This window comes from Lutra lutra, chromosome 8 (genome assembly GCF_902655055.1).
Source record: "Lutra lutra chromosome 8, mLutLut1.2, whole genome shotgun sequence".
NCBI lineage: Eukaryota > Metazoa > Chordata > Mammalia > Carnivora > Mustelidae > Lutra > Lutra lutra.
Genome location: NC_062285.1, coordinates 61320670 through 61334016, shown reverse-complemented (window position 1 = coordinate 61334016; position 13347 = coordinate 61320670). Strand labels below are relative to the sequence as shown.

Sequence of the window (13347 nt, the reverse complement as noted above, 5' to 3'; positions counted from 1 at the left end):
TGTTGCTTATGTATTGCCTTTCTTACTGCATTTCTCCACTTTGCTGTGTGGTATGAAGAAAGGATCTAAACTGACTTTTTTTTTTTTCAATCAGTTTCTTCAATATGGTCTATTGAATAATTAGTACCCAATATTTTCTTGGGAAAAGATGGTCGCAAGAGTACATGCAAATCTGCTTCACACATGGATGAAAACAGAGTCAAAAGCAAATGATACAACTTCCGAGCTGGTGAATAAGAGCCACATGAAGAGATTTCTTCTGTTTCATCTGTGTGTGCCTGTAACAAGAGCTGAGGAAACTAATGATGTTGATTATAAGTGGCCACAAAGGATTTTTGAGGTCCTGGGCCTATCTAAGTGGTAGTGGGTCTCCTAACCAAGAGAAAAAGTGACTTAGCAAAAGTTATTTTTAGACAATTACCTGTAACATATAAAACAAGAACTCTATTTGCATATATTCAATAAAGCTCACTACCAGGCAAGGAAACCTACTACCTACCCCCACCCCCAAAAAGAGAAAAAGAAGACTTATTCTCTGCATTTGAAAATCTAAGCATTATATAATAACACGATCCTAATTAATTTTATCTCAGTAAGACAGAAATTGCAGAGCTGCAGGCTACAAAGACACAGCCCCAGAAAGATAGAATTAAGACACCTTTTGGCAAATGAATAGGCATGTCATAGACTGAGAAAATATATTTGCCATCTCACAAAGGATGTGTGTCCAGAATATATAAAGAACTGACACATCCACAATAAGAAGACAAACAACCTCATTCTTAAAATGGGTGAAAGATTGGAACAGACTCTTCACAAAAGGAAACCTGAATGGCCATGAAACACATGGAAAATTTCCAACACTAGTCACCAGGGAAATGGAAATGAAAATCACAAAAAAGGAACCATTTCCCACCCACTGTAAGGCTATGAAGTACAATGCCCGGTGTTGGCAAAGCTGTGAAACACCTGGAGCCCGTATATATTCTTGGTGAAAATGAAAATGGTAGAAAGGCTTTGGAGAACTACTTGGAACTTTCTTAGAAAGTCAAGCACACAACTTAGCACACAGGTCCTTTGAGTCCCACCACCTGTTGGTTTTGACCCAATCCTCTCATGTTGCTTTCCTTCTTCCATGTCTTGCATGTCCTTTTATGACTACTTTCATATTTTTCTTTTTCCATCCCAAATGAATTCTCTCTTTTTAACCATAAAGAGCCACATTTTCCCACATCCATGCTATAGGTACGTATGTGATGACCTAAATGAAAGTGATTGAGGATTAGCTGTGTATTTTGCCAAAAGAAGATGGTGACTATTTTTCTTCGACAGCTATAAAGGTTAGTTACATGTCAAGAGTACAATGAAAATGGAACATATGCCAGTAAACAAAAGACCATATGTCTTAAGTCTTTTTAAAGACTTAAAATGTTTTTCATATACAAATAATTTAAAGCCTTCAACAACAGACAATCAAATCATGGTCATTTGAAAAGTTCATTTATTATACCAATATACACTTTCTGTAATAAAAAAAAAAAGCCTCCCAGTACATTGAACCATCTTATAAATGAAATAAGAAAATAAAATTTTCATCTGTTCATAAATGGGGTTAAATTATCCAGTACAATATAGCATATGTAAGTCTGCCCTGCAGTCTGTGTAAGTTCTAATCCTGAAAATGGCCATGAGAAGAAAAATGGTGCTTCATTATTTGGCACTGTAGTATTGCTCTTGAATATCTGTGTAATTGCAGAGGTTGATATTTTCAAGTTAGTCATATAAAAGGTGTAAAGCATTCAAAATATATATAGATTTTATACTTTCCCAATTTTTTGAATTAATCTTTGATATTTACATTTAAATACAATCAGATTAAAACTTCTTTTAACACTCAGAAGTTACCTTTTTCCGCTTTTTATTTTGAAACACTCTTTAGTTGAACATAATTGGAAACCAATCTTAAAGATTCTATTTGGCAAGTATTCTCCAATAATAATGACATAAAAATTATGATAGTTTTTAGTAATGTTCAATTTCCATGACGAAGTACACCATTTGACAGTATTATGCCTCTAGAAAATGATACATAAAACAAATGTGTATTTTCTTAAGGCACATTCCAAAGCAAGTATTGAAATATGATTTAATATTATACTGCTATGATACTTGTATTTCATACTTGGCTTTACTAAAATACAAAAATATACAATAAATGTTCTTGCTACTGACTTGGGGGGAGAAAAGGGTGGCAAACTCTAGAAATTCTAGGCAGTGAGTGCTAGTTCTTAAATCCATTTCATGTAAGTGTGTTGCAGAAGTGAGCAAGAATAATAGTTTGCATTTCTCTGTGGTGTCAGCACTCCTATTTTTTATGGAGAGCCATTTAACATTGTGTTAAATGACAAATGAATGTCAGCAGACTCTTGTGCAAGCCAAAATGAACTAAATCCTATTTTAGACATGCTCAGTTAAAAGAACAACCTTAGTACTGATAATTACTTGCAAACAAGGAACTTATTTTCTTGTGAATGATTGTGTTATTATTGTAAACATTGGTGAGCATTCCTGAACTATGTATAACTTAGGTTTCAAATTTAAAGTCCCCAATAGACAGATACGTACAAATGGATTTTTGAGCCCATCAACTTAATTCCCTGCCCTCACCCTCAATAGTATAAACATTTTGACTGTGAAGAGAGAAAACTACACATGTAAAAAATAAAAATCAAATGTACCATACATTAAAATTCTGATGACTACAGAATAAGATTATATACATAAACATATAGCAATCACAGTTTCCTGCACTGAATGTTTATCAAATAAAAATATATCAAACAATACTGGGTAATGTAGGTCCACATGAATCGTGGTCTATCTAAAACTTCTGGATGACAATGGAAGATGAGAGGGAGAGCATTGTTCAATGACAAGCATGACACGAGGACTAGGAATAGTATTGAAAAGCAAATGCTTCCAGATCAGGCAGTTTAGCAATAAGAATTATTTTTGTTGTTGCTCTATCATTTAAATAAAGCCCCTCTCTCTGTTTAATAAGATGTTTTAACGTTGATAAAAAAAAATATCAAACGAAGAAGGCACTCATTCAATGTCACAAACAGAATGGGCAAAACATTCCTTTACTGTTGACCATAAGGTGTTCTAGCCTGGTGTCTCATCGTTCATGTATGTACCTTACAGGGACAGGTCCTAAGACATGCAGGCATATCTTGGACATTGCAGGTTTGGTTCCAGACCACCGCAAATATTACGAGAAAACAAGTCAAATGGCTTTTTTTTTTTTTTTTGGTTTCCCAGTACCTACAAAAGTTATGTTTACACTATAGTCTATGAAGTGTGCAAACCTATTCTGTCTAAAAAAAAGCACATACCTTAATTAAAATATTTTATTGCTAAAAAATGCTAACCGTATCTGAGCTTTCAGCAAGTCATAATCACTGATCACAGATCACCATCACAAACATAATAATGAAAAAGTTTGAAATACTGTGAGAATTACCAAAATGTGACACAGAGACACACAGGGAGCAGATGCCATTGGGAAAATGATGCTCCATGCAAGGTTGCTGCAAACCAATTTGTAAAAAAAAAAAAAAAAAAAAAAAAGACCCCCCCCCCCCCCTCCAAAACCCTCAGTATCTGAACACAATAAAGTCAAGCAGAATAAAACAAGGTATGCCTGTGTTTAGTAAGATGTTTTAACATTTACCAAAAATCTACTGGATGAAGAAGTTACTAATTCAATGTCACGAACAAAATGGGCAAGATAGTCCTTACTGTGGAGAGTAACGCATTGTAGCCTGCTGTCTGATCATTCATGTACCTTACAGTGACAGTTATAAGACCTGCCTTCTGCCTCTGTTATTCAGTAAACCCAGAGTATTGGGTGTTGGATTGCGGAAAGGCATTAAACAGTTAGATAGCTTTGCCTCCTGGGCATTTCTGTTTGATGTTCCAAGAATACAAGTATTTGGTAATTTGGGGCGGTGGGGGGAAGGGTATTATCTGAGGACCATTACCTGCAGCTACCCTTACTCTGCTTGCATAACAGCAAAAATACATCCTCTCACACTGCTCTAGGAGAACATGGGTAGCAACATGCACCACAGGTTTTAAACACATAAACAGCCATTCTTGACAAAAATGTTGCTTTTTCTCTTCCTGAAAGAGTGCCTGGTGATGTTACTCTAGACATCTTTGGAATCTTCCTGTTATTTCCTGTGAATAACATTCCAATCAACAGAACTCAATGTCTTTTGCAGCATAATTTGCAGCCATTTCCAATAGAAAAAGTATTTTTTTCCTTGGATTAGTGATGCTTGGAATTTGGGGGATTGTAAATCCAATCAATTATAATGAGTGCCATGCTTCCAATCATGAAGATGATTCCAACCACAAGGAAAATTAAAGCCTGTCAATCAGAGAGAACTGGTTAGGACACACAGAAACCATCTTTAGCACAGCTTGCTCTTCGTACGTTGTTTATAACTAAGGCAGCAATCTGATTGCATATTGAATTGTCTCATCCTTATAGCTCAGTTGGCTGTGCCTAGCGGCTCAGTGAGTTTAGAACCTGAGTTGGGGAAAGAGGGTGAGCTTTAACCCAAATCCTCAAAACAGAGAAATGGTTGACTTGGTACATCGAAATGATAGAATAGCCTGTAATCATTAAAAGTCAAGTGACAGAAAAAGATTTAATGACATTGGGGGTGCTCACAATACTTTAGGTGAAAAAGGGCAGGTCCTAGATGGGTGTATCATAGTATATAGGATAGGGTTAAATTTTATAAAACAAACAAATAAGAACAAAACCCTAATCTATATTTCATATTCCTTTAAAAAAAAAAAGGCGAAGTGTGTGTGTACACACACACACTTGAAGAGGTCTTCTATATTACCACTCAGATCAATGTCTTCATTTTATATATAATGAAGCAACAGTTAAAAATTTTTATTCACTAGAAAGGATGTAGGAGACACTTTGACTGGTTCTTACATCTGGTCAAACTCAGAATGGGTCACAAACAGGACAAGGAATCTGCCAAGTTCACACTGCCCTAAAAGTCCAAGGAAGATGGACTAAAGAGGGTAGGAATTCAAGGGTGAGCTGATGAGAGGAGCTTTTGATGCCAAACTGTCGTGAAGTCCCTGAACAGTCCTGAGGGGTGAATGACTCTCAGGCAAAATTCAGCGTAACTCACTAAGGGGCATTGTTTTTAAGCCTTAAATGGAAGACTTCATTAAATAGTCATTGATAATATTTAATTACTGGAAAAACAATTCTTTCTGGCATATGTTTCTATACCATCATTTTAGGAAAGAAATATGATCTAGTTTAAAAAAATTATATCTTCTATCTTAAAAGGTTAACTGGAAAAGGAATGATTCTGTTCTGGATCTCTGTCCACACCAAGGTACTATAGAGGGGGAAACAAAGCAACATCTTTTCTTTTGGCCTCACAAACCTAACAGATATGACTGAAATGTTTATATTATTTCCTAACACTGCCAGGGAACCCATTTTCTTCCCACATAATTTCCCTTGGATAGTGCTGCAGTCTTGGGTGGAAGTTGGTATACATGTATGTCTGTGGGAAAACCCCATGAGTGTTCGACAAGTAGGAAGGACTCAACACAAGATACTTAATATGAAAGAAAAAGATCTGGAAGCATCTCAGTACCAGAAATCCACCCCCTGTTCTCTCCACTAGAGTTCCAGCCCATCTGATTTTTGGTTCTCCTTCATCAGTTTTTTGGAATCGTGTATTTTCTGCTTTAAGTAGTGGAAGAGCAACTTAAAAATGGGGGAAATTGAAAGCCTTACTTACCCCAACCTTTTGCGGTGACCTAAGGGGTTCTTTCTTGACAAGTTTAAGATAAAACACTGCTGGAAGGATGAAGATCAGCATAGTGGCAGAAGAAGCCCCTGAGGACAGAGGCACAGGACAGGTCAATGTCTTACTCACCAAGGCAGAGACCCAAGGTCATGTACTTCAAAGAAACCAGATCTAACCCCACCCTAATCTTAGCATTAAAGGTACCATCAACTTGTCTTGGTTGCTTATTCAAAGATCTGTTTATCAAGAAAATTTTAAATATACCTCACATCACAGTTGCGTCCTAAGTGCACATAATATACAATTAACAATAAAAGGCTGCCTGTTGGGGCGCCTGGGTGGCTCAGTGGGTTAAAGCCTCTGCCTTCGGCTCAGGTCATGATCCCAGGGTCCTGGGATCGAGCCCCGCATCGGGCTCTCTGCTAGGCAGGGAGCCTGCTTCCTCTTCTCTCTCTCTCTGCCTGACTCTCTGCCTACTTGTGATCTCTATCTGTCAAATTAAAAAAAAAAAAAAATCTAAAAAAAAGGCTGCCTGTTAAAAACTCAAAGGAAATTGGGGCGCCTGGGTGGCTCAGTGGGTTAAGCCGCTGCCTTCGGCTCAGGTCATGATCCCAGGTCCTGGGTTCGAGCCCCGCATCGGGCTTTCTGCTCAGCAGGGAGCCTGCTTCCTCCTCTCTCTCTGCCTGCCTCTCTGCCTACTTGTGATTTCTCTCTGTCAAATAAATAAATAAAATCTTTAAAAAAAAATTCAAAGGAAATTGATAATGCAAACACATACTAAGAAAGCTGAGCTCATATACCCTTCCTATCCACTTGTAACTCTTCAACTTGTTTACACCTAAGTTTTAAAAAATCTTATATTATCTTTATGAATCATCCCTCGAATCGGGAGATGAAAACTAAATTAATAGGCTACCCAGTTAAGAGAATATGCTTTGTAAGGCCAGCTTCCTCTACCTCCAGAGACAGCCGGCAATGCTCAGCTGATGCTCGCAGAGCTGAGAAAGCATCTTGTAGGTAAAATCTATCTTCCTTACTGTCTGATGCAGCTTTAAGACCTAAATCCAAATCCTGGATCTACTGCAAGGCACAGGTATTCCCCAATTTTGAAAGTTCACATTATGCCCCTTTGGTTTTAGGGAAGACCTACATTAGTACCCATTTTTGCTAACGGAAAGAAACCTGAAGAGGATTTTTGGCTTTTTGAAAAAAAGGCAAAAAATGAAAATAGCATTCAGACTTTGTTGTGCAGTGAGCATGAAGAGAGGCAGTGTACCCTGAGCAGCGAGAGTAGCGTCGCCAGGTTCCTTCCCTGGGAGCTACCCTACATCTCGACATTAAGCTGCCTTAGCTTTTGAACTATGTCTGAATATCTGTGTTTTCTCTCAATTTATTTTCTGCATTTGTTACCAATATGTCTCCTAAGGTATCAGAAAAGCCCAAGAAGTTGATTTTTTTTGGGGGGGGGGGGTCTGGGATGCTCAAAAAATTTTCCATATAAACGAATGGTAATTGCTTCTTTGCTTTATACCTTTTAGGCTTACAAAAGGTTTCCTAGGAACACTCAACTTTTGGATGGGGGGGAGGGTGGAGAAGCTTTATATGACTTGACTTTTATGGGGCTCAATTTCCTCATCTCTCAGCAAAGTCAGCTGGATTAGATGGCCTCTAAGCTTTTTTTCTCATCCTATGAATAACTTTGAGTCACCTGAGAGGGAGGGAAGGTGACCAGCTGGAGCCTGGCTGGGCTAATAGGCATCCCATAAGCCTAAGATGGGACCAGGGATCCTTGACTCCCATCCACCAGCTCCCTGTCTGCCCTTTAAGGAGTTATCAACTTGAGTTGACAAAATAAAAGCTTTTCTCAAACTTACCAATGAATCCAAAGATGTATTTTATTGTTGGTACAAGGATTACCAAAACATTATTCAGTGCAAGAAGTAGAGCTGCAATCAAGAAATGTCTTATCCAACTGAAGGGTCTTTTGGGAAATAAGAGCGTGGTCACTGATGTACGAATCTGCAAAAGAAAAGCCCAAAGTTGATTTTCATCTACAATTTCAAATATGTTTGTCCCTCTAAAGCATCTTCTGTGTTTTTTCTTTTTCTCCCTAAAATGATCTCAATGCTGATTTATCTTGCAAAATTTCATTATTGTGGTAAAATATACATATTTACCGTCTTACCCATTTTTAAGTGTATAGGTCAGTTATTAAGTCCATTGATACTATTGTGCAACTTGATGCTGACGTGTGTTTGAGAGAGTGTTTTCCTTGTGCTCACTTCCTCAGCTTTCAGACTTTAAAAATCTCAGAAAGATGGGGAACCTGGGTGGCTCAGTTGTTTAAGCAGCTGCTTTCGTCTCAGATCATGATCTTGGAGTCCTGGGATCAATCCTACATCAGATGCCCTGCTCAACAGGGAGTCTGCTTCTCCCTCTGACCTCTCCCCTCTCATGCTCTCTCTCTCTCTCTCAAATAAATAAATAAAATATTTAAAAAAAAATCTCAGAAAGAGATAAAATAACAGGTAAGGCATAGAATTTAGGGACACGGTAAAACCTTTTCAATTTCTAAACACGTCTGTTAGACTGGATTAAGTTTTAAGGACAGGCACTGAATTGATTTATATACTGCTCATGAATAGAACTTTTACAAATCTTTTTAGTTTGGCATTATATTTAGCATTTTTGCCACACAATGTTTTTAAATATATGACACTCTTTGTATTTGCTCCTCTCTCATTTTCCCCTTCTGCCTCCCCCCTTCCCAATTCTAGATTATAAATGCAAGGCAAAGAATAGGGCCTAATAATTTTAACATTCTTCAAAGTTTATAGTTTGGTGTCTTGCACACAGCAGGCACTCAATACACGTTGAATTAAATTGAACGGAACAAATCCCTTCCCTCTCTTCAGGAGCCTTGTACAGACTTCAGCCCTATTTCGGCGGCTACAATAAATAGGTGAAGGGTCAAGAGAGGCTCCATTTGCAGCAGCCTTTCAAGTTACTGTGCTGTAACCCCGGATAAAAAGATCCTTTTGGCTAGAGGGAATGCTCTGCATGTTTGAACAGCTTAACAAAGTAGAAAATACTCTTATCGCTGGAATCTTTTAGAGGACACTTTTTGACTTAGGGGAATTACTCTATTGGCTTTTCAATAAGTGAGCATGTCAGTGAAGCTAGGACTTCACATTTTTAGAAATGCTGGGGTTGATTTTTCACTTAAAATGTTACTTCTGAAGTCTCTTGCTGGTGGAGAGATGGGATCTCATTTGAGAGAGAAAATGTAAAATGCATTTAGAAACACATGCATGCACGACAAAAACTTCCAGCAGAATTGCTTGTAGTGTCTAATGGGACATTCCTTTCATACCACTGCACCAAAAATTAAAGCCATCTGTTTAGGTTTCAAAAGCAATTTCATTTCCAGAATGGCAGACCAGATAGTTTCTGGAAATGGTTTAAGAGTGACTTTGTAAAGGATTTTAAAAATTGGATTAGTGAAAATTATGAAACTTGCTCTGAAAAGTAGGCTGAAGAAAGCAAATGGTTTGAGAACATTTTCCCCAGCTGCCCATAAATTCTACATTATGATCCACAATTCGTGCTTATTCAGTCTTGTCCAAACTGGTCTCATTAGGCTTAAAAATGAGCTTTCTATGGTATAGCCACATGGCTTCAGGACTTATTTGTCTGAGAATGCTAAACATACAGAATGAACAAGTAGCATGCAGGTTATTTTCAGGCAGAGGTCATACGTATGTGCTTTTTTTGTCTTTTGTTAAAATAATACTATTTACTCAAGAGGCTGAGTTAGAGGCAAACCTATAGGTACAGAGTCCCCGAATGTAAATTCGGTTTCCTACTGTCTCCTGGCCCCCAGGAAGGCTAGGGTGGGGCCTGATGATGTAAGAGTACAGAAGTTTTACAGGACTCATGGTTGGAACAAGGGTGAAAGCTGGCTTCTCACGGCAAAGAAAGAAGAAAATCCCCAACAGAACTGAAGGCATTTGGAGCTGCCAGTGATTCCTAGGAAGGATAAGAGGGCACACTGGGAGGTCGCAGGTTGCATCTGGTGGGGGGGGGGGGTGGAAAAGAATAGAAGGAAACTTGCTGGTCCTTCTATGTTAAAATGCAGCCTTGAGAGGTGAGCCTGGATCAATGTGTCCTCCACAGTCTGTTTACCTATGGTCAGGAGCCTCAGGAGCAAGGGGGGCTGGCCTGTTACCCACAGTGCAATGCCTGCTGTTCCACTTATCTAAGCGCCTTTTCTCTACTGACACAAACTGATAAGAACCTGGAAATGTGGGTCAGGTGCCAGGGTGGAGGGAGGAGGGAAGGCCCTAGCAACGGCCATGGCCTCTGACCCAGAATGGTTCTAGAAAGGTCCTTGGAAGCTCTAGAAAAAAAAAAAAATCTGTTATTTCCAGAGAGCATATTTGGAATAGGAAGTCTGTGAGGGGGTGCCATATTCCAATCTGGGGACCCATTGAGAGGCAGAGTAGAAAGTGGAAACCTTTATTAGGTCTGAACGTTCAAAAAAAAAAATCAAGACTATTGTTTAGAAGTGAATCAGTTTCACTTCTAAGACTGCTTGGGACAAGGGTGTTGGAAATATCTGTGGATCACGACTCTATTCCAGTTCACAGCAATATTCATATTTCTATGCCTATATCTAACAGGGGTTCTGAAGGCAGCAACCGTGAAAAGAGAGATTTTACTATCATAAAATAGAATAGAAGTAGCTAGAGAATCTGAGATATGATTTTTTTTTAAGGTGTGGCAAATGGAATGTGAGTCTGTGTTCCTGATAAACTTATTAGGATTATCTGGTTTTCTGTTTTTCATGGTGATATGTGAACTTGAGAACATAAAGGGAAGTATAAGCTGAAAATGATGTTCATAGTCTTTGTGAAGGAGGTACAGTCCCATAATGGACAGCCCTGCCCATACCACCACCACCACAACATTAGAAGCAGAAAGGTTGGGACACTAGTGAAAAAGCAATTCACTTCATGTATTCATTTGTTTGATAATCATTTTTCACTCAAAATGTGTCTTCGTTTAAGAAGGAAAATACTGACCTAACTGGAGAAAACTAAGATAATAAATGGAATAGTCTAAGGAAAATCCATCCAAACATCCATGTACAGAAACACCTCTGTTGTCTCTTCTTGGGCTCCTAAGAAAAAGAGCCCACTTGTCATTTGTTGAAAGAAGTAAAATATAAAATTGTTCCTAAAATTGAGAGATTTTAGTCCTAATAGACTAGGTTTTGTTTGTTTTTATGATTTGTATGTGGGTATATCAAAGCAAAGTAAATAAATTTCTTATTGGTCAAGAGTTTCATAATTCAAAGAAACCCTCAGGAGAACACTGCCACACATGACTGCATTTGACATGTTGAAAGTCATGGCTGTAAATCATAAGGAACAAATACACCACCAACTTCTTGCACTTTAGGGGGAAAGTGTCTGAAAGTAGCCTTGTGGGTTTAACTGGGACAAGGAGGCTTTCTTTCTCTTTTTTTTTTTTGCCCTCCATGTTCACTTTTATGCCCTCCATCGTATCCATGGAGGCTTGGATCATTTAGCCCAGATCCTCACCCAAATGAAGTTTATGGCAAATGTCAACAAGTGGAACAGCCTCTGCTTTTGCTGGAAAAGGCCGTTTATATGAAAAGGCAAGATTCCTTTGGAGACCATTTTTCTTGGTAACCACTGCTGAGCTCCTGAGCCAGTCACTGTGCACATCCCTAACCTCCAGGACTTTTAACCCAGGGGAGAAGGTGGGCACTTACACAAATGATCGCAATGTAACATTGGAAGGTCAAAGACAGAATTACGTGCAAAGCGTTTCATAAATGTTAATGTTGGGTTAAAATTCTTACTTAAGGATAACAGTTATTTTTTGGAAATTTGGTTCTCATAGTCTGTTGATCCTAAGGGCCATCTCATGGGAGATGTTTCCCACCTACTACTGTACCTGATGGTCAGACTTACACCGGTGCCTTATCTGTCACGAGAGAAAGAACTTTTATGGAGAGATCTAGATTTCAAATGTTGAGGTGAAATGACCATCAGTATATGAAAGGCTGACTTCCACTTCCTATTATCTTGACCCCAGCCCTCAGTGTCCTGCTGGGAGCACTGCATTGGTCAACTGTGACTGACTAGCTTCATGACCATGGCCAAGTCCATTAATCTCCTGAGACCACAACATGAAAGTGCTATATTTAGGGCACTTACAGAAGCACATAACAGATTTCTTTTATACATTACTTTGATTCAATAATGATGGGAGTGCCTACTGAGTGCCAAAACTTAGTTGGTGATATCTTTACACACAAAAAGAAGGTCTTTCAACATTCTTTCCTCAGTCACTGTTTGCTTAGAAATTTTACCCTATGGTATACTTTCTGTCTACAGCTGTCTTCTGCTTTGTTCTCCTGATAGAGCTGATTTTAGGACAAAGCTGTATGCATGTCACTGGAAATACTTTCAGACACATGAGAGGCAAGATATTATTTAAGAGTAAAATATTAGCCCTACTGGCAATAAGGATCTGATTTCATGCACTCATGAAAAAGGAATGTGTCAAAAAATATTTCAGCACACAGGCTGCATTTAAAGTGACCACAGTGTCATTAGAGGAGTAGTTCTCATATGCTGGGCCCTACATGGAACATTCTGTACAGGACGGTGCTGGTTACTAGGTCGCTTATTTTTCCCCCTAAAATGAATGAGTAAATTCAGTGTTTATGAAAGGAGAAGAGTTGGCAGGAGAATGCAGACCCGTGTTTATCCATAGGTGGTGGTTTTAACTCATGTAGCCCAAATCTCTTCAACCAGCCCTACCCTGTGATCTCACAACAAGTGACACCAAAGGCAAATGCCAAGAAGAGGTAATTCCAGCAGGAGTCTCGCAGAGGACATGGATCAGTTTGGGGGGTTGTAGAAAAGATGTATGATCGGTAATCTAATTATTTTTCAAGAAATTTAGTTCTAGCATGTAATTTACTTAAGAGGATTCCCCTTCTCATTGGTCTTCAAGGAATCCAATGAAGGAGACTTTTGAATGTTACTTCAGCAGAACCCACTGGCAGAGGGAGGGGATTTAAATACCATCAGAACTGGTGAAAATGCAATGAATTGAAAAGTAATGTGGTTTTGGCTTTCAAGTTTCAGAAGTTCTACAAACTCCTACTCATTTTTACTAACCCATAAGATTGAAACTCAGATCTGTTTTTTGAATTTGAACCTAACAATAAATTTTGACCTCAACAAAGCTGGAAAATAAATAAAGAAATACACTTGGTGATCCCCCCCCAATATTTTATAAGTGTTTAACGTCTAAATATTTGTTGTATTTACATATTAAATTGTCCATTTTAAATGGTTCCAAAGTGCTGTATAAAAATGACTTCTTCAGGCATTGCAATTGTAAACTCAGATCATAATGAAATCCACATCAAATCAGAACATAT

General features: G+C 38.4%; 1 protein-coding gene across 2 annotated transcripts in view; it reads right to left on the bottom strand.

Moving 5' to 3' along the window:
- Positions 1 to 1483: 1483 nt before the first annotated feature.
- SLC38A4 (solute carrier family 38 member 4) overlaps positions 1484 to 13347 on the bottom strand; it is a 64165-nt gene continuing 52301 nt past the window's right edge. For both annotated transcript variants that reach the window (XM_047741374.1, XM_047741373.1), the window contains exons 14-16: positions 7736 to 7880; positions 5853 to 5950; positions 1484 to 4435 (exon numbers count right to left, since the gene is read on the bottom strand). In XM_047741374.1, the coding sequence (XP_047597330.1) occupies positions 4334 to 4435; positions 5853 to 5950; positions 7736 to 7880 (345 nt within the window). In that variant the 3' untranslated portion in view covers positions 1484 to 4333. The remainder of the gene's footprint in view (positions 4436 to 5852; positions 5951 to 7735; positions 7881 to 13347) is intronic.